This window comes from Mustela nivalis, assembly GCF_964662115.1.
Source record: "Mustela nivalis genome assembly, chromosome: 18".
NCBI lineage: Eukaryota > Metazoa > Chordata > Mammalia > Carnivora > Mustelidae > Mustela > Mustela nivalis.
Window position 1 is genome coordinate 34,007,762 of NC_139037.1, and position 21,995 is coordinate 34,029,756.

The window sequence follows — 21,995 nt, forward strand, 5'->3', positions numbered from 1 at the left end:
CTCAATCCCAGGACTCCAAGATCATGACCTGTGCCGAAGGCAGATACTCAACCAACGAAGCTATCCAGATGCCCCACAGTGAGAATTTTATAGCCATCAAACCTCTGCTTTTCCCCTGAACTTCTGTGGACCAATTCAACCACATATAGGAGCTGTTTTCAAGAACAGCTACAACTGTTTTTTCTCTCTCCTCATTCAAAAGCTTTTCTACATCCATCCTAAGGTTATAATTCCTACCTACACAGTCTGACAGGAAATGGAAATAGCCATGATGGGACACTTTATTCTTAGGATCATGAAATCAGAGGTGGGATGAACTATGGGGAGGGGTGTATGCTGAAAATTGTTCTTCAATAATAATTTCTGTCAAGAGAACTACAGATGTTTGTAGGCAATCCAGCACTACACTCCACTTATCAGAGATGACTAGGTAACTAACTATCATCTTTAGGTATGATGATGTGGTTATATTTTTTAAAAATCTGTTATCTTTTAGAGATAAATATTAAGTATTTATGAAATGATATAATGTCTGAAATTTGATTTAGAATAATGGGAAGGAACAGATGAAATAAGAATGGCCATGAGATGGTAACTGTTAAGGATGAATGATGAGTTTACATAGTTCATTACACTATTTTCTCTACCTTTATTATGGTTAAAATTTCCCAGAACAGAAAGTAAAAAATAAATAAAGTAAAATAACTAAAATTAAGTCTGAAAGTCATACATAATTAATACTATAGAAATTAAGTATTTAGATAAGGACAAATTTGAAAAAAAAAATGTCCAGAACATTGGAGAAAAGGCAGTAAAGCTATATAGGGGATAGATACATAAAAAATAAAGATATCTAATCTATAGCTAATTGACATAACTACAGAAAAGGTTTCAACAAATGTAAAATACAGTATAATTAAAGAAATAACCAAGAATATATTCTGGAAAATCTAGCACTTTGGACTGAAAAGACTTATTAAACTCTTCCGTGCAATAATGAATGACTGACTGACTATTATTGGAACAGAATTTTCAGGTGCCTGGGTGGCACAGTCGGTTAAGGGTCTGCCTTTGGCTAAGGTCATCATCCCAGGATCCTGGGTTGGTTCCTACATAGGGCTCCCTGCTCAGCAGGGAGTTTGTTCATCCTTCTCCCTCTGCCCTTCCCCTCTGCTCAGGATCTGTCACGTCTCTCTTTCAAATAAAATCCTTAAAAAAAAAAAAAAAGAAATACAGAATTTTCAATCAAAATTATGACTAGTTTAAAATATCTTTAAAATCCTTAAAACGCAGAATATATGTAATACACATAAGACATGAAGCATAACAGATGAACACCAATGAACCCACTATCCAATTGGGTGGACGTTTTACTTTGTGTTTAGGCCATACGTCGTGAAAGTGGAACATTTAAAATCATCAACCATAGTGCCAGCAGACAATTGTTTAACATTGCAGCTACCTCAGGGAGTGATACCAGTTGGGGCTAACAAGTGGCTGATCAGAAAATCTAAAAGGGAAAAACTGGGGAATAAGATAATCATGGGAGCCTTTAAAAAAACTCCAAAAATACCCTGAAGAAGCCCAGATATTTGGACTTCTTACACAGAGATTTAAAATCAGGTATTGTGCATATGTTCAAAAAACTAATGCAACAGTATGGATGAATCTTGAAGACATTATGCAAAGCAAAATAAACCAGCTGCAAAGAGACAATTCTCTATGATTCCACTTAATAAGGTATACAGATTACTCAAAGTTACAGAAACAGAAAGAATGGTAGCGGCTAGTGGCTTAGTGAGAAATGTGGAATTGCTGTTTAATGAGTACTGAGTTTTGTTTTTTCAAGATGATAAAGTTCTAGAGATTGGGTGCACAAGTAATGTGAATATACCTAACACTACTGAACTGTTCATTTAAAAATGGTGAAGATGGCACTGTGTATTTTGCTGGAACTAAAAAGCACAAATCAGGTCTCAACCGGTAACAGAAGACTGCAATCACTCCCTGCATATTTTTCAGACCACAAAGCTTTGAAACTCGAACTCAATCACAAGAGGAAAGTTGGAAAGAATGCAAACACTTCAAGGCTAAAGAGCATCCTACCAAAGAATGAATGGGTCGACCAGAAAATTAAAGAAGAACTGAAAAGAATTCATGGAAACAAATGAAAATGAAAACACAACTGTTCAAAAACTTTGGGAAAGAGCAAAAGTGGTCTTGAGAGGAAAGTATATAGTGATACAAGCCTTTCTCAAGAAACAAGAAAGGTCTCAAGTACACAACCTAACCCTATACCTAAAGGAGCTGGAGACAGAACAGCAAAGAAAGCTTAAACCTAGCAGAAGAAGAGAAATCATAAAGATCAGAGCAGAAATCAATGAAACAGAAACCAAAGGAATAGCAGAACAGATCAACAAAACTAGGAGTTGGTTCTTTGAAAGACTTATTAATAAAATTGATAAACCCCTGGCCAGATTTATCAACAAAAAAAGAAAAAGGACCCAAATTAATAAAATCATGAATGAAAGAGAAGAGACCACAACCAACACCAAAGAAATACAAGCAATTAAAAGAACACATTATGAGCAAGTATACGCCAGCAAATTTGACAATCTGGAAGAAGTGGATGCATTCCTAGAGACATAGACTCTACCAAAACTGAACCAGGAAGAAACAGAAAACCTGAACAGACCCATAACCACTAAAGAGATTGAAAATCTCACAACAAACAAGAGCCCAGGAACAGACAGCTTCCCAGGGGAATTCTACCAAACATTTAAAAAAGAATTCATACCTATTCTTCAGAAACTGTTCCAAAAAGTAAAAATGGAAGGAAAACTTCCAAACTCATTTTACGAGGCCAGCATTACCTTAATCCCAAAACCAGACAAAGACCTCCATCAAAAAGGAGGATTACAGACCAATGTCCTTGATGAACACAGATGCAAACATGCTCACCAAAATACTAGCCAATGGGATTCAACAGTACATTAAAAGGATTATTCACCACAACCAAGTGGGATTTATTCCTGGGCTGCAAGGCTGGCTCAACATCCACAAATCAATCAGTGTGATGCAAAACCTTAATAAAAGAAAGAACAAGAACCATATGATACTCTCAATAGATGCAGAAAAAACATCTGACAAAGTACAGCATACTTTCTTGATTAAAACTCTTCACAGTGTAGGAGTAGAGGGTACATACCTCAATACCATCAAAGCCATCTAAGAAAAACCAACAGTGAATATCATTCTCAATGGGGAAAGCCTGAGAGCTTTTCCCCTAAGGTCAGGAACACAGCAGAGATGTCCACTATTACCACTACTATTCAACACAGTACTAGAAGTCCCAGCCTTGGCAATTGGACAACAACAAAAGGCCTCTGAATCAGCAAAGAATAAGTCAAACTGTCACTTTCTGCAGATGATATGATATTTTGTATGGAAAACCTAAGAGACTCTACTCCAAAACAGCCAGAACTCATAGAGGAATTCAGTAAAGTGTCAGGATATAAAATCAATGCTCAGAAATCAGTTGCATTTCTATATATTAACAGCAAGACAGAAGAAAGAGAAATTAAGGAGCTGGTCCTATTTACAACTGCATCCAAAACCATAAGATACCTAGGAATAAATCTAACCAAAGAGGCAAAGAATCTGTATTCAGAGAAGTATAGAATACTCATGAAAGAAATTGAGTAAGACATAAAGAAATGGAAAAACGTTCCATGCTCATGGATTGGAAGAATAAATACTGTGAAAATGTCTATGCTACCTAGAGCAAACTACACATTTAATGCAATGCCTATCAAAATACCATTAACATTTTTCAAATAAATGGAACAAATAATACTAAAATTTTTAAGGAACCAGAAAAGACCCCGAATAGCCAGAGGAATGCTGAAAAAGAAAACCAAAGTCGGTGGCATCACAATGCTGAACTTAACGTTCTACTACAAAGATGTAATCATCAAGACAGTATGGTACTTGCACAAAAATAGACATATAGATCAATGGAACAAAACAGAGAGCCCAGAAATGGACCCTCAACTCTATGGTCAACTACACTTCAACAAAGCAGGGAAGAATGTCTAGTGGAAAAAAGACAGTCTCTTCAACAAATGGTGTTGGGAAAACTGGACAGCCACATGCAGAAGAATGAAACTGGACCATTTCCTGACACCACACACAAAAACAGACTCAAAATAGATGAAAGACCTCAGTGTGAGACAGGAATCCATCAAAATCCTTGAGGAGAATATAGGCCTCTTCAACCTCAGCTGCAGCAACTTCTTAGAAACATCGCCAAAGGCAAGCGAAGTAGAGCAAAATGAAGTACTGGGACTTCATCAAGATAAAAAAGCTTTTGCACAGTAAGGGAAACAGTCAACAAAACCAAAAGACAAGGGAAAGAATGGGAGAAGATATTTGCAAATGACATATCATATAAAGGGCTAGTATCCAAAATCTGTAAAGAACTTACCAAACTCAACACCCAAAGAACAAATAATCCAGTCAAGAAATGGGCATAAGACATGAACAGGCATTTCTGCAAAGACAACATCCAAATGGCCAGCGGACACATGAAAAAGTACATAACATCACTAGGCATTAGGGAAATACAAATCAAAACCACGATGAGATACCACCTCACACCAGTCAGAATGGCTAAAATTAACAAGTCAGGAAATGACAGATATCAGCGAGGACGTAGAGAAAGGGGAACCCTTCTACACTGTTGGTGGGAATGCAAACTGGTGCAGCCATTCTGGAAAACAGTATGGAGTTCCTCAAAAAGTTGAAAATGAGCTACCCTATGACCCAGCAAATGGATTTGGGGTATTTACCCCAAAAATATAAATTTAGTGACTGGAAGGGGCACATGCATCCCAATGTTTTTGGCAGCAATGTTCACAATAGCAAAACTATGGAAAGTGCCTAGATGTCCATCAACAGATGAATGGATAAAGAATATATGGTATTTATGTACAATGGAATAATAGGCAGCCATCAAAAAAATGAAATCTTGCCATTAGCAATGATGTGGATGGAACTAGAAGGTATTATGCTAAGTGAAATAAGTCCATCAGAGAAAGACAACTATCATATGATCTCACTGATACGAAGTATTTGAGAAACAAGACAGAGGATTAAAGGTGAAGGGAGGGAAAAATGAAACAAGATGAAAGCAGAGAGGGAGACAAACCATAAGATACTCAATCTCAGGAAACAAACTGAGGGTTACTGGAGTGGAGGGGGCTGGGAGGGATAGGGTGGCTGGGTGACAGGACACTGGGGGAGGGTGTGTGCTATGGTGAGTGATGTGAACTGTGTAAGACTGATGAACCATAGACTTCTACCCCTGAAACAAATAATACATTATATGTTAATTAAAAAATTTAAAAAGAAAAACAACTTGGTTCTTTGAAGAGTTCAATAAAACAAAATTGACAAACATTTAGCCACACTGACTAAGGAAAGCAGGAAGGGCATACAAATTGCTAAAATCAGGAGTGACTCAGGCAACATTACTATCAACTCTATAGAAATAATAAATACATGAGTATACTATGAACAACTGTATGCAAAGAAATGCAGTAACCTAAATGAAATGGAAAAATTCCTAGAAAGATTCAAACTATTGAAAGTAATTTCTATCAAGAAGTAATAGAAAATCTGAACAGATCTTGCCATTTCTATTCAACATCATACTGGAGGTGCTAGCCAGGGCAAGTAGGGAAAAAAGAAAAAAGTATCCAAGTGTTAAAACTGGAAAGAAGTAAACATATCTCTATTTGGATATTACGTGATCTTGTACATGGGAAAGACTAAGGAATCCACTAAAAAAACTAATAAACAAGTTCTGAAAGTTTACAGGATATAAGACCAATATACAAAAAGCAATTTTATTTCTTTATACAAGCTATGAACAATTCAAAAAAGAAATGAAAAAAAAAATCACAACAATTTCCAGTAGTATAAAAAAGAATAAAACATTTAAGAATAAGTTAGCAAAAGGACTGTAAGACTTATATATTCAAAAACCACTTTAAAAAACAAAACAGAGGAGCATAGGGGAAATGAGGGAAAAATAAAACAAGATGAAATCAGGGAGGGAAACTAACCATAAAAGACTCTCAATCACAGGAAACAAACTGGGGGTTGCTGGAGGGGGGGGGTGGGAGGATGGGCTAACTGGGTGAGGAGGGCACATGATGTAATGAGCAATGGGTGTTAAATACAACTGATGAATCACTGAATTCTACTTCTGAAATTAGTAATACCCTATATGTTAATTCACTGAATTCAAACAAAAAATAAAATGAAAAAAACACCACAAAACATTGTTGAAATAAATTAATGAAGACCTAAATAAACAGAAAGGCTCCTATGTTCATGGATAGGAAGAATTACTATTATAACTATAGCAATAGTCCTTAAAATGATCCTTAAAAAGAGATTCAAAATAATCCCTACCCAAATCCTGCTTGCCTTTTTTGGCAGAAAGTGACAAGCTGATTCTAAAATTCATATAAAAATAGGAAGGTCCCAGAATGGCTAACAATTTTGAAAAAGAATAATCAATCTGGAGGATTCAGACTTCCTGATTTCAAAACCTTCTACAAAGCTAAAAATTACAGGGTACTGGTGTTAGGTCAGAAATACAGATCAATGAAACGGAGCTGGGAATCCAGAAATAAACCCCTGCATTTACAGTCAATTGAATTTTCAACAGTGGTGACAATACCATTCCATATAATAAGAAAAGTCTTTAATAAGTGGTACATGGGACAACTAGATATCCACAAGCAAAAGAAAGAAGTTGTAGCTCTGTATCTTATACCTCATATAAACATTAGGTCAAAATAAACTGCAGACCTAAATATAAGAACTAAACTGTAAAACTCTTAGAAGAAAATGTAAAAATAAATTCTCATGACCTTGATGGTTTCTTAGATATAATACCTAAATTACAAGTGATACAAGAAAAATGCAGATAAATTAGACTTTATCAAAATTAAAAATTTTTGTGCTTTAAAGAACACCATCAAAAAAGTGAAAAGAAAGTGTACAAAACTGATGCAAATATTTGCAAATCATGTACATGAGAAGGAACTTGTATCGAGAATATGTAAAGAACTTAACAAAAAAAAGACAAATAACCCAGTTAAAGATGGGCAAAGGATTTGAAAATATAGTTCTATACAGAAGATATACAGATGGTCAATAAACACATGAAAAGATGCTCAATGTTATTAGTAATTAGTGAAGTAATCAAAACCACAAGAAAGTATGGCTTTGCACCTACTAAAACAAAAGGATGGCCAAAATAAAAACAAGAGATAGTAACAAGTGTTGATATGGATGTAGAGAAATTACAACTCTCTTACACTGTTAGTGAAATACTAAAATGGTGTAGCCACTTTGGAAAATAGTTTGTTAAGTTTCTCAAAATGTTAAATACAGAATTTCCATATGGTCCAGAAAATCTACTCCTGGAGAACTGAAAACACAAGAGAACTGAAAACCTATGCCTATGCACGAACTTGTAGATGAAGGATTGTAGAAGCATTATACATAATAACCAAAGGTGGGAACAACCCAGACGTCCATCAGCTGCTGAATATGTAACAAATGTGCCACACAAATACAAGTGGTTAATAAAAGGGAAAGCAGAGGGAGGGAAAGTAAGAAATTAGTGGTTGCCAGGTGCTTGTGGGAGGGGGGATGGTTATTAATGGGTTTTAATTAATGGGTGAATGAACGATGAATATATTAAAAAAAACCACAGAACTGTATACTTCTTTAAAGGGGTGAATCTTATGGTATGTGAATTATGTCTCAATAAATATGTTATTAAAAAAACAAAGGTGGCCAACACATTTATAAAAGAGAGTACAAAAACAAGGTGATACTACTGCATACCTATTAATATAGACAAAATCCAAAACACCGCATACACAAAATGTTGGTGAGGGTGTGAAGCAACAGAAACTGTCATTCACTGCTGGTGGGAATGCAAATGGTGTAGCCACTCTGGAAGACAGTTTGATAGTTTCTTACAAAATTAAACATGCTCTTGTGGTCCAGCAACTGTACTCCCTGGTATTTACTCAAATGAGCTGAAAACTTATGTCCACACAAACACCTGCACAAAAATGTTTATAGTGGCTTTATTCATAATCGACAAAACCTAGAATTAACTAAGCTGTCCTTCAATACATAAATGGATAAATAAACCATGGCACATCTGTACAATGGAATGTTATTCAGTGATAAGAAATGAACTACTAAGCCACACACACACACAATAGGAAAAATCTTAAATGCATATTACTAAGTCAAAAAACTACAGCCTGTAGAATTCCAACTACATAACATTCTGGAAAAGGCAAAACTATGGAGACAGTAAAAGAGCAGTGATTGCTGGGGGTTTGGGATTTTTAGGGCAATGAAACTATTCTATATCATCCTGTAATAGTAGATACATATCATTATACATTTATCAAAACCCACAGAATGTACAACACAAAGTGAACCTGATATAAGCTATGAACTCCAGTTTAAACAACATATTACTACTGGTTCATTAACTGTGACAAATGTACCACACTAAGGCAACATGTTAATTAAAGGGAAAACTGGGGGAAGGAGGGTAAGAAGTTGCATGGACTCTTGGTACTTTTCACTCAATTGTGCTGTAAACCTAAAACTGCTAAAAATAAGAAGCAGGGTGAAGGGTGGCGGGTAGGGAAGGCTGTTAATTTAAAAAAAGTTGAAAATGGGTTTTGGTAAAGAGAATGTAAAATCAAAAGTTGAAAATGGTTTTGATAAAGAGAATGTAAAAAAATGAAATCACTTAAAGTAACCAGGTAGTGAGATGACGATGTGGTAGATTACTGTGCATTACTTCATTTTGATTTAATAAAGGGAGGGAAAATATATCCTATTTCATGTATGATATTATCAGAGAAATTGAGATGTGTGATTTTTAACTTATAAGTATCACAAGTAGTATAAAACACAGGATATATGCCTTTTGACCTAACAAAGTATCCACACAGTTAATGACACAATTCAAAGGAACTAACTAGGACTCCTCGAAAAGGGGGACAGAAAAGTAGCTAAACAGTAAGATGACAAAAGGCCCAACACAAGTTAGACAAAAATTCAAAAAAGCCTACTGAATATTAAAGACTTCCAGGTGGTATCAAAAAGTAATCTAAAAGTTGATTATATAAAATACTAATACAACACCTACCTTTTCACCAAGCCATCCACTCCTATTTATCAAAGAAAAACAGAAGTACAGGTCCATACAAGACTTGTACATGAGTATTCACAGTAGCTTTATTTGTAATAGCCAAACACTTGAAAAATCCAAATGTTGAGCAAAATGTTAATTGATACTCTACTTGTTTTTCTCTTGTTGTTTTCAGTTTTCTCTTTTATCTTTTAGGATTTTTATTACCTTATCTACCTAAGGCTTTCTCTGTGCTTATCCTACATGGGAATTCACTGTGCTCCACAAATGTGTAGATTTATGTTTTTCATCAAAATTTGGTAAGTTTTCATCCATTATTCCCTCAAAAATTTTTTCTGCTCCTACCTCCCTGTCCTTTTCAATTACACACAGATTGTTTTGCTTACATTTCCCTATTAATTTTAGTCATTTTGTTTTTCTGTTCTTCAGACTGCATAATCTCTATCAACTGATCTTCATATTCGCCGATTTTTCCATCAGTTCTAATTTGCCGAAGCCCTATAGTGAATTTTTTGTTTCACAACTGAAGCTTCTGTTTAATACCTTGATTAAAATTATGGTTTCAGGGCGCCTGGGTGGCTCAGTGGGTTAAGCCGCTGCCTTCGGCTCAGGTCATGATCTCAGGGTCCTGGGATCGAGTCCCGCATCGGGCTCTCTGCTCAGCAGGGAGCCTGCTTCCTCCTCTCTCTGCCTGCCTCTCTGCCTACTTGTAATCTCTCTGTGTCAAATAAATAAATAAATCTTTAAAAAAAATAAAAAAAATAAAAAATAAATAAAATTATGGTTTCATGTTTTACACACATATCAAAATTAATCAAACTGTAAATTTTAAATATACCCACTTTCTATATGTAATTATACCTCACTACTTTTAAAAAGTAAATAAAATATATTTAAACTATAATTTTTAAATAGAATCTGCTGTTTTGATTTAATTGGTAGCAATCAGTTTACATCTCACTTTGAATGCCTATTTTTACTTGTAACTTAAATTGCCCAAAGCTTATCATACATTTTGTAGAACAAAGTTTTTCACTTATGTCTGGCAAAAGAGAATCACCAGTATAAAAGAGAGTCCTCTAAATTTTATAAATATTGCCTATTTTTCATATAAAAATAAGAAAATATAATCTATTAAATACTGATAATTATTCCCTCAAATGAACAGGATATTTTGTAAAGTGCTCGTTCCTGAACACCTGGGATATTAAGACTAAACCTAACTCACCATTAGTTCCTAATTTATTAGTCAAATAACTATTTCTCAACAATTTACTGTCTCTACTTCTCTCACTTGTTTTTTTCTTTCCTTTTCTTTTTTAACTACTGAATCTAGTGGTGGGTGCTCGTCAAGACATACAGCCAGGATTTGGGTCACAGGTTTGTCTAATGGTCCCCTCACAGAGCATCCCTGAGGATGGCAAGAGAGAAAAAGAAAGTCATGAAGATTATCTAGTCACAAGTTCATAACAATAATTCCCCCAGCCCACTCCAAAATTAATTTTCATGTAAATTTAGCCACACAATCTAATCACTACCAAACTCTAATAATGGGAGTGCTAAACAAAGTAGAAATGAGAAACAGCAATTTTGATTGACAATATAGATAGCTAAGGGCTGGAGGCCAGTGGATGGTCAGGTGGCAGCTTGTGCATGGGTGTGCTAGGAAGAAGTAGGTAGGTAACAGGGAAAGAAGACAAAATATGGGAACAGGGTATAGAAAGAAAAGTGGTAACAAGACATAAAGACATTTTTGTATGACTTGCAAGTATGTCTTGGGCACTGGTGACAGGGTTTGCTAGCATTGAAAAGCAATGATTAGAGGTCCTACTTTCCCTTAATGTAGCTTAGTTTGATCATTCAATTGCAGTATTCCTCTTAATTAGAGATAGTAGAGAAGAAATGAAAGGGGACAATGTGTCCTCACTATACCTCTCTCTTAAGATTAGTATTTAAGGCATTTTTTTACTCTGCTGGTTCTTAGAATTTATATCGAAAATACAGACTATGAGGAGATAAAAAATTAAGGTAATATCCAGAACCTTAAATTTTTCATTAATAAAAGGACAGAGCTGGATTAGATGATTCCCAAATCCCTCTCCTTTGACATTCTTTGACAATAGTTGTAGAGCTTAGATTAGATACTATATCTATTGTATCCAAGTGGTAAATACACACAACTGGATCTAATTACTAAAAGGACGTAATTCTAATTAAATAAGAACTTCAGTTAAAGAGAGTTTACTATGTCTAGATTAGTGACTTTTCTATTTTGGGGACACCATATTATTCGGAACTGTAAATACTGCTTATATAGGAAATTGGTAAAGTATGCATTTTGCTAGCCCATTCACACAAACATGTATTTCAGAAATGCTCTTATGTTTTTAACAAAGTCTGAATCCTACATCAATTATAAATATGACTGCATCTACCTGATAAGAATTCTGTAATTTTCTTAAGTTTAATAATTATATAAAAACACTTTCCTTGTATCTGACATTTTACTTTCAACAACAGACTTAGTCAAGTTCTACTGTCTATCAACATTTCTTTTATCAATCAGCTGAATCTGTTTTTATATCCTTCCAATAAATTTTCAAAAGAGGCTCTCTAAATTTGAGTAAATAGTCCTTTGTTGAGAATAGTAACTGGAAATAGGCATCTCCTTCGTGAATAAATATGAAGGTAAGGAGAATCTATAGACAGAACAAGTATATTCTTTAGTTTACTTTGAGGAACCACTCTATACTTACTATTACATTCTTTATATCTAATATATTGTTCTAATATAAATCAGCTATAAAATAATCTTACATAAGTGATTTTATAAATGATATCTAAAATCCTTACATTAAAAAGTAGGCTTTCATTTATTCTTTTCCTCATATCAGGGAGATCATATGATAGTTGTCTTTCTCCGATTGACTTATTTCGCTAAGCATGATACCCTCTAGTTCCATCCACGTTGTCGCAAATGGCAAGATTTCATTTCTTTTGATGGCTGCATAGTATTCCATTGTGTATATATATACCACATCTTCTTTATCCATTCATCTGTTGATGGACATCTAGGTTCTTTCCATGGGAGGGGGGTTGAGAGAAGTGGGGTGGGGTTATGGACATTGGGGTACTCTTGGATATTCCAGACTCTCTATGATATTCTACTTTAAATATAAGGTGTTGAGTAATTTTTTCTTTTTTTCATTTAGGTGGGTCTAAAAAGTGACAGAAACAGCAAGTTGTTTTCAAAAAGGACACAGAAGAAATGTCAGTGGATATTAAATTAAAATAACATCTATAGAGTATCTACAGTTTACAGAGCACTTTTACATAAATATCATTTAATTGTTTCAACAACCCATGAGGTATTAGAGATTTTTTACCAAGGACTGGGGCAGGTGGGAGGGAGAAGCAAGTCAGGTATCAAGATACTCTGTATATGTATTTTGCTTTACTCTCTAGAACCCTAGTCTATAAGGAACTGATGCTACTTACAGCTAAACTACAGTGGTATGTGGCCCTAGGTAGCATTTACTTTAAGGCATCATTTTGAGGCTTTAATACTTTTATTTGGAATATTAATAAGTCAATTGCCAAAAAAAAAGTGAATGCCAACTTCTATCAGACAAGAAAATATCCCTATGCCAGCTGCTTGTTATCAGAGATCAACTCAATTCAACAAATGTTACTGAATCACTACATAGCACTAGGAGAAGACCTAAAATATACTGTGTAACAAACAGAGGAATTAGTCATCTCCTACCACTTGTCAAGTTGTCTCTGGTAGATTTGTTTCAGTATGTTGCTGAAACTGTATGTTTCTCTTCTCTTTCTGTATGTATTATTCTTTTGAGAATAATCCCTGATACTTCAGTTTCTCAACATACTGTTGAGAAGTATCAGGGATTATTCTCAAATTCTTTTCAACAGGGTAACTATAACTGCCTAATGAGAGAATCTGTCACATCATCTGAAAAATGCCCCAATGTAAATTAAACTGAAAGTCTAAAGTTTTCATTTACAAAACCACTAAACTCTTCAATAATGTTCACTATTTTATTGTTCGTAGTACTGACGAGTAAACCAGTTACTGAGTCAGAACTGTCTTACAATAAAAACAGGCACAACCAAATGAAACTCTAATCTCCAAGTTCTGTGGCTTTTAAGTATGGCAACTATACTTTTTATTGTCCAAACAGGACCCACTTCTGAGGCTAAAAGACAGCACAATTGATAATTAGGCATAAAATGGGATTGTCCCAGGCAAACCAAAATGTGTAGTCTCCCTGCTTACAAACACATGTCCTAGGGTCATTCTGTTCTAAGATTACAAAAACAGAAAAGGAAAGAGGAAGTCAGAGAGAACTCAAAGCAAGGAAATAAACAAGAAAAAAAAAACTTTCACAAAGCAAGTTTTCCCTTAATTTCCTTTAATTTTAACAAATCACTCTGAATATTAATATTTCATTTAAGCCACAGTAAGAGTTGGGGGGGGCAGAGGTAGTAAAATGAGGGCTGATTAAAGGAAGTTTATGAAGCCATCAGGTCCCAGATCCCTTCCCCCATCCCAGGAAAATACTGGAGGCTTATTTTCCTAAGAACATAAAATAAAATAGTCATTCCCTGCCCAAGTGACCCTCAGCACAGTTGAGTATGTACTCTACTGAAAACAACTGTTCAGGTGGATGCATACATCTGGGATGCTGAATGCAATTGACAGGGCACTTCCTCCCCTTCTCCCCACTTGCTTAGTTCCCAGGAAGGTGGCAGCCCATCCTTCCTTCTAAAGGCAAGGGACTTAAGGAGTCCTCTCTGAGAAATTTGACAAGCCTCAAAAGACCTGAAGTTACTGATGTAAGAGAGGTTCCTCAAATAGCCCAGCCAACCATGCCATTGAAACTCAGTCAATAAACCCTCTTCCTGATGCACAGAGCTGCCAATTAGCATTTCTGTTCCTCACCATTAAATACGAACAAACAAAAATTACCAGATATCTAACAGACCACTTTAATATAAAAGAGAAAAAATATATAACAAATAGATTAAAGCAGCTTAAAGAAAAGGAAAAAATACCTATTAGTATCTTTCTCATAAAAACGACATATTACATTTATGTAACGAGCAAGATAGCATAAAAAGAATAAGCAGTTCCTGGGACGCCTGGGTGGCTCAGTTGATTAAGCGGCTGCCTTCGGCTCGGGTCATGATCCCAGCGTCCTGGGATCGAGTCCCGCATCGGGCTCCTTGCTCAGCAGGGAGCCTGCTTCTCCCTCTGCCTCTGCCTGCCTCTCTGTCTGCCTGTGCTTGCTCACTCTCTCTCCCTCTATCACTGGCAAATAAATAAATAAAAAATCTTAAAAAAAAAAAAAAGAATAAGCAGTTCCTTTTATGAAAGAGAAATTAAGAGAAATTAAGTTCTTTGAAAAAATAAACTCACAGGGGATTAATAGAGCTAAGGAAGCCTTCATAAAAACCATAGTAAAAGAAAAAAAAAGATAAGAAAGTTAAAGATCTCACATCCAATAGGAGTTCCCAAAAAATGAAGAAAAAAAAATCATCATTAAAATTCAAGAAAATCCAGAGAAGATTTTGAGTTTTCAAAGAATAAAAAAGGTCACAGAAGAGAGGACCTCAAGGCCTCAATCTAATCAACAATATCACGGGAAACTGGAAAACAATGGAGCAATGTCTTCAATGTCTTCAGTTTGAACATTAATATTTTACGTAAACCACAGTAAGTGTTGCGGGGGCAGAGGTAGTAAAATGAAGACTGGTGAAAGTAGGTATATGAAGGAAAATTATGTCCAAACAGAATGCAAATTACCAATCAAGTACCAGGGAAACATAAAGACATTTTCAGATATGCAAACACTAAACCACCCATGCAAGCTTTCTCAGGAAGCTACTGGCAGATCAATACCAGGAAAATAAGAGAATGAGAATGAGAAAGACATGGAATGCAGGAAACAGGAAATTTAACATGGTGGGAGGTGAAGAGAGATCCTAGCAAGACAGCTAGGCACCAGATGTGGAGAACTAACTCAGGCTGGAGGTGTGAAGGAGATCAAGCTGATGAATACAAGTTTTTTATCTTTTTTTAAGATTTTATTTATTTGAGAGAGGGTGTACACATGGGAGCAGGGGGGAGGGGCAGAGGGAAGAGAGAGAAACTCAAGCAGACTCTGCACTGAGCATGGAGCCTGATGCAGGGCTTGATTTCATCCCTCTGACATCAAGACCTGAGCTGCAATCAAGAGCTGGACACTTAAACAACTGTGTCATCCTGGTGCCCCACAGTGTCTACATGTCTTGAAAGAAGACTTACACAACTACTGGAAGTAAGCAGAAGAAACAAGGCAACTATTAGCTCTATAAAGATTTTTTTTAATTTTTACAAAACAAAAGGAGGACAGGAAAAGAAAAGTGATTATGGTTTATCACATGGCTCAGCCGTGAAAAGCACTTACATACTTAAAATAATTTAGGTATTTGACAATGACTTAACAAAATCAGGATATAATTTAGACTGGGAGACTGGGGGTATAAAAAAACAACATAGTGGGGGTGGAGGGAAGAAAGCAAGTAAAATCCTCATCTCTTATAGAGAAGAATCAACAGATGATGCCAGAAATTGTATAATCAAGAAGCAGCAATATACTCATGTTATTCTGAGGACAGCTAAAAGTTAAAGAGCTTAACATGTAGAAGCAGACATGGGGGACCCCAGGGAGAAGAAGACTTGCTTCCTGTTTTTTTGTAATAACCTTATAGAACTACTGTTGTCTAAACAAAAAGCATGTATAAAATTTAAAGTATTTGATAAAAACAAAAAAAGAAAAAAGAAATGAGGGTATTATTGGAGAAAGAAAAGAAGAAATCTCTAAGACATTTTAACTTAAATATTAATTTGCTTCAGGTTTTAGTCTGTATCATACTTTTTCCCATGATTAAACCCACACCAATATATATGCTACTGACTACAATAATTTGCTCCCATCCATACTCTTCAGGTGTGTTCAAAGACAGGGAAGTTTCTAAATCTTACCTCAAGCAGAGCTGCTGCAGGATCACCTTGCAGACTTTTTCCTAGTTTGTCAACCTCATCTAACAGGAACACTGGATTGTTAACTCCAACAGTCTTCAAGCCATTGATTATACGACCAGGCATACTGCCTACATAGGTGCGCCTACAGAAAGCAAGCAAGCAAGTTATCAAGAAGATGTCAGGGGGCAAGAGTGGTATCACTTAGAAATCAATATTTAGGATTGGGAAAAAGTCATTTAGTTATCACAATAATATAGCAAAGAGGTACCATATATTTAAAAAGCTCTATGATACAACCAAGAGTTACCAGATCCAATTTTTATTTTCTATTTAATTTTAGCTGTAAGTTTCCCATAATATTTAAACAATATAGTTTTTGCCGTTTAGTGAAATCGTGAAACATTATACTTAAATAATTATAACTCTTACTTCTCAGGATTCCAAATATCCAAAGAACCCTAATAAATCTTGTTTATTTAATTCTCATGCTTTTCACAGTTTCTCAGAGTACCCTCCCTACTCCCCCCAAAACAAGCACTTTTTTACACACTGAAATGGTTGTCCCAGGGCAAGTTAAAACATCATCATCATCATTTCCTTTATGAAGGAAATCAGAATTGTTTCAAAGGGCCATTCAAAATGCACACTCCCTTCCCCCCCAAAAACCCAAATTCTTTTATTTATTTATTTAAAGATCTTATTTATTTGACAGAAAGAGACATAGCAAGAGGGAACATAAGCAGGGGGGTGAGAGAGGGAGAAGCAGGTTTCCCACAGAGCAGGGAGCCTGATGTGGGACTTGGCTCAGGATCAAAACCTGAGCCAAAGGCAGACGCTCAATGACTGAGTCACCCAGGCACCCCCAAATTATTTTATTTTAGAGGCAATAGATATTTATTACTTATAGTAAGATCTGGGGTCAAAAGTATATATATCAAAATTCCATTAATTCTGGCCTTTTGAATAAAACTGTGTTCATCCCACATGTATTAACTAGTATAACCAAGTTCAGCCAGATATTTTGTTGTGCATTAAAATGAGGCTCCTTTATCATCATATCTGAACAAGAATTATCTACATAATTATAACAGATCTAGAGGGTGGCATAAATAAAAACAAATGTGTTTGTCAAACTGAGAAGTGACACTTTTTTTAAACAAAGCCAGCAAAACTTTAAGCAGTAATTTACTAATTTTAATTACAACCTTATTGCCTAAGCCATGTGTAAAGCAGATGCTGTTTGTGAAAAGACATAAAAGCCTGTCTGCCTACAAGAAACTGATCAAATGGGGTGTTACAGCAACAGCTTTCTTAGGATAGGCACAAAGCCTATCCAAGAGCAGGCCTCAGTTTCACCACATGACTGTGTAAAGTAGGACAGAGTAAATAGAGCGACCTTTGAAAAGACAAGAAAGCCTTACAAATATCGTGGGAATGCCTTACATCCAGAGAGGGTGACCAAGGCACTGAAACCAAATACAATAAACACTGTGCTATTACAATAAGGCGTCAGCACATTCAAGATTTCAGAATGGAATACAAGAAGGATGAGACTCAAAATTAATAAAAGTCTCTCAAATTATTTTTCTAGAGAACATACAGTATTTCTGTGAGTAAGTAGGGAAGGGAAATTAAAAACAAAACGAAACACTGCAAAGCCTCTAAGGGTCATTTCTTACTGCATCAACTTCTCTCTTTTCCTTACTGTTTATGACAGGTAGATTTCAAAAACAGGTAATGATAATTCTAGACCTAAAGTCATGGAGAGGAAAATAATATTTTAGGCAGATCTCCTTTCTAAAGAAGCAAAAATCTAGATCCTAGTCTAATTCCTCTAAACCTTTCATTGCTTCCCGGAGCTTAGTGAATAAATCCAAACTCCTGTGAATTCAAAGCTCTTCACAAAGCAGTCTGCATGCCCCACCCCCGCCCCGCAGCCTTCCAAACCTGCTGTCCCCTAAGCTCTTGCCTTATCTAAATCACAATCCTATTATGCCCCTTGTGCTTTTTTAACCTCTGTTAATATGGTACCTTCCTGCCCTTAATACTTTCCCTGCCTATGTAGATCCAGAAATTCTAAACTTCTCCTGACCAACTCTCACAATGTGATCTTCCCCAAAATGCAATGTCTATAGCATTTACAGGCCCTGCAATTCATCTGATGCAGTTACAACTTAGTTTTTATTTATGGGTACCAAGTATATAGCCTTTTCTAAAGAGCCAGTGAGCACACTGATGATAGAGAGTGAGTCTTATTACACAGTAGATCCTGGATACAGAACGGTCAGACCGTTCTCCAAACAAAGGCTTGTTTTCCCAATTTATTTAAGGACAACAGATCAACCATGCCAGCACCCAAAGTATTTTTCTTTCACCATTGTGAAGGACAAACAAGCCTTTGAATACTGCTTTGAACAAACTACTTGACCTAAGTCTCAGTTAGTTTCCCTATCTGTAAAATGGACGTAATGAGAGCGTATTCAGCCTCATGAAATATATAATTATAATAAATAGGTAAAGGACACAGTATAGTGCCTGGCACAAAGTAAGCTTTCAAAAGATGTTCACCGATGTTAATGTCTTTCCAGAGCACCAAGCACACTCAATGCCCTGAGTGTTCTTCAATCACAGGTGACATTCCCCAAATGTGTACCACTAGTCTAGAGGTCAAAGAAGAGAACCATTAAATAGAGCCAAAAGCTGTGGAAAATATCTATAATGTGCTATCTTGGCCAGGAGGTATGGTAACAGGTAATCCACTGACTGAAGAAACAGAATAAATCTTTGGAATAGGAATCAGATGGTTAAAAATGTAGTAATACACAAAATAAAAATGTTCTCTTTCAATATCACCCAAAATAACCACTTTTAAAAAGTAAATTAGCATATCAAAATATCCTCCTGAGAAACTACATAGGTAGAAAATTAATGAAATTAATACTCTTACAAACTACAACTTTTTTGAGGGCAAAAAAATTTTTCCATGTCCTTTTATCATGTCCTTCCTCATAATATAACATCTAGAAACCAGCACAGCACAATACAGGGCTGTCTTCAAAGAATGTATTTCTTCAATTACTTACTATTTAGTCCATATACATGATTACCTAGAAGTTTTTCTTAAAACTGAAGTACACAAGTTAATTTAAAAACTATATGAATTTCTATTTTTCTTGTACAGGTACTGGTACAGGCAGTTCATAAGTTTATCAGGACTATTCAACTAGTATATGACATAAACAAAACTGTAAGTGTCTACATGGCTCAAAATGTTAAGTTACAAGATCACCATTTTTCATTTTCCAAAATATAGTCTGGTTTATGCTTCAAAAAACAACCACAGACAATTACAATATCATGTATTTACATCTCCATGGTGACTGACGACTTTATTACTCTGTGTCTGGGTATCTTCAAATCCAATGTAAGCCAAAAGGCTGGTCAGCCTGTCACTGTCACTGACATCTAAGTATCAGGAACAATTATGTATTTACTCATCTCTCTCCCAATGTTTAAAGAAGGGAGGAAAACGGGCATTTCACCATCACCTTTTCATGCCTGCTCAATTAAGGAGCTTTCATGGGATACAGTGCAAACTACTGAAGCGATACTTAGGAAGAATCTGTAATATAAAAATGTATGTTATAAGGTTAAGTGGAAAGAGGATTACAGTTGCTTAAAGAAAAGGGTAAAAGGTGCCCAGTGAAAAGTCTGGCAGGAAATAAAATGTTAATAGTGATTATCTTTGTGTATGGTAGAAAACATGAGAATTTTTTTTTCCTTTTTAAAAAAACTTCCAAATTTAAAAAAAAAAAAAAAAATTCCAAATTTTCTACCACGGGTGTATACATCTCTCTTCAACTGGGAAAAGTAATAAGCCTTAAAAGAGATCCTAATGATCTCAAAAGAAAAACAGTCTTTTTTTTTTTTTTTTTTTTTTTTATTTATTTGACAGAGAGAGATCACAAGTGGGCAGAGAGGCAGGCAGAGAGAGAGAGGAAGGGAAGCAGGCCCCCTGCTGAGCAGAGAACCCGATGCGGGACTCGATCCCAGGACCCCGAGATCATGACCTGAGCTGAAGGCAGCGGCTTAACCCACTGAGCCACCCAGGCGCCCGAAAAACAGTCTTTAAGGAACTAAAAATAGTCCTTAATATGGCATGCCTAAACAAATCAAATTGTTATTCTTATAGCAGTCATTCCTAAATCTTTTTATGTACTCATTTGCACAGATGCACTCATTTAAAGGACCATAAGACCTCCAAAATATAAATATGTTTTAATCTTACTTGAATTCACAAAGCACTCAGAGAGAACTTACCATGTCTGGCACTCTGCTGTGAACATGGAATGATACAAAGGACAGTAAGACAAGCTAAAAACCCTACTCTACAGAGTTCATACTTTCCCCATATTTATAGTTTATCTCTATAGTAATGTACTATGAATGCCAGAGGCCTATATTATTTAATCATCAAAAGAAAACAATGGACAATAACTGGTCAGTTTAGAGAAGAGTAAGATCATAACTGACTACACATATGTTAATGGAGAAAGCCTTGAACTGGGGCCTAAAAATGAAACTAAACTTTAAAGAGGCAAAGAAGAGCGATATGCAAATACAGGTTATAAGGAGGATAGTGAGTAAACTATAACATGTCTGGCATACTATGCTAAAAATATATTAAAAGCTTGCTACTTTGCTTATTTTCCCTTTGTGGAAACTAATAATGAAACAGCTAATTTATTTAAAACATCACCATTTCAGGTTCATGAAGATGTATCATGGAAAGCAAAAGTTCATTTTTCTTCTCACCTTGTTTGAGCCAAAGATTCCTTACAATGGTACCATTTTATTATCTGAACAAAGAGCTGGCAAATCACTTCCAAAGGGTTACTATCAACAATAACTTGAGATATATCATAGCAATAAGTACATTTCACTAGGAAACAACTAATGAAAAACTATTACACAAACATGATTTCAAAAACCGTAGGAACAGAACTGTGGCTTTTATGAAAGTGAACAGAAAAACCCCAGTGGAGGCAAACCCAAATGAGAAACGTTGAGAAGACTGTAAAGCTGTACTAGTTAATATGGAGCATGGACTCTCCTTCCTTTAAGCCATTCAAAACAAAAACAATGAGCCAATGTAAAGTCAGATTATGATTTTCCAAGTTTAAGATTTAAATGTAAACCAAATCTTTCTTTTGCTTCCCCACCTCCCATTTCATTATCATTGGACTCTAAAACATACATATTTGTTTTTAAAATCAATTCCTAAGGGTGCCTGGGTGGGTCAGTGGGTTAAAGCCTCTGCCTTCGGCTCAGGTCACAATCCCAGGGTCCTAGGATCAAGCCCTGCATCAGGCTCTCTGCTCAGCAGGGAGCCTGCTTCGTCCTCTCTCTCTGCCTGCCTCTCTGCCTACTTGTGATTTCTCTCTGTCAAATAAATAAAATATTTTTTAAAAAAATTAAATTAAATTAAAACCAATTCCTAATATCACCTTTCTTCATATAAACAGGTATTTCTAGCAAAAGGCTGGAGTTCTAAGCATGGGAAAATAGGAAAAGTGAGTGACAAAATCAAGAGAATAAGCAAGGAAGATAATATAAAGCAGCTCTGTTTTTCCCTGGCTATTTTAAGACTGCAGAACAGTGGTGCCTACTCAGAGGCTG

At 35.7% G+C, this 21,995-nt stretch overlaps 1 protein-coding gene across 1 annotated transcript in view; it reads right to left on the reverse strand.

Moving 5' to 3' along the window:
- LONP2 (lon peptidase 2, peroxisomal) overlaps positions 1–21,995 on the reverse strand; it is a 106,872-nt gene that overhangs the window by 49,859 nt on the left and 35,018 nt on the right. Inside the window, exon 8 of the mRNA XM_082710998.1 lies at positions 16,317–16,458. Coding sequence (XP_082567124.1) covers positions 16,317–16,458 — 142 coding nt within the window. The remainder of the gene's footprint in view (positions 1–16,316; positions 16,459–21,995) is intronic.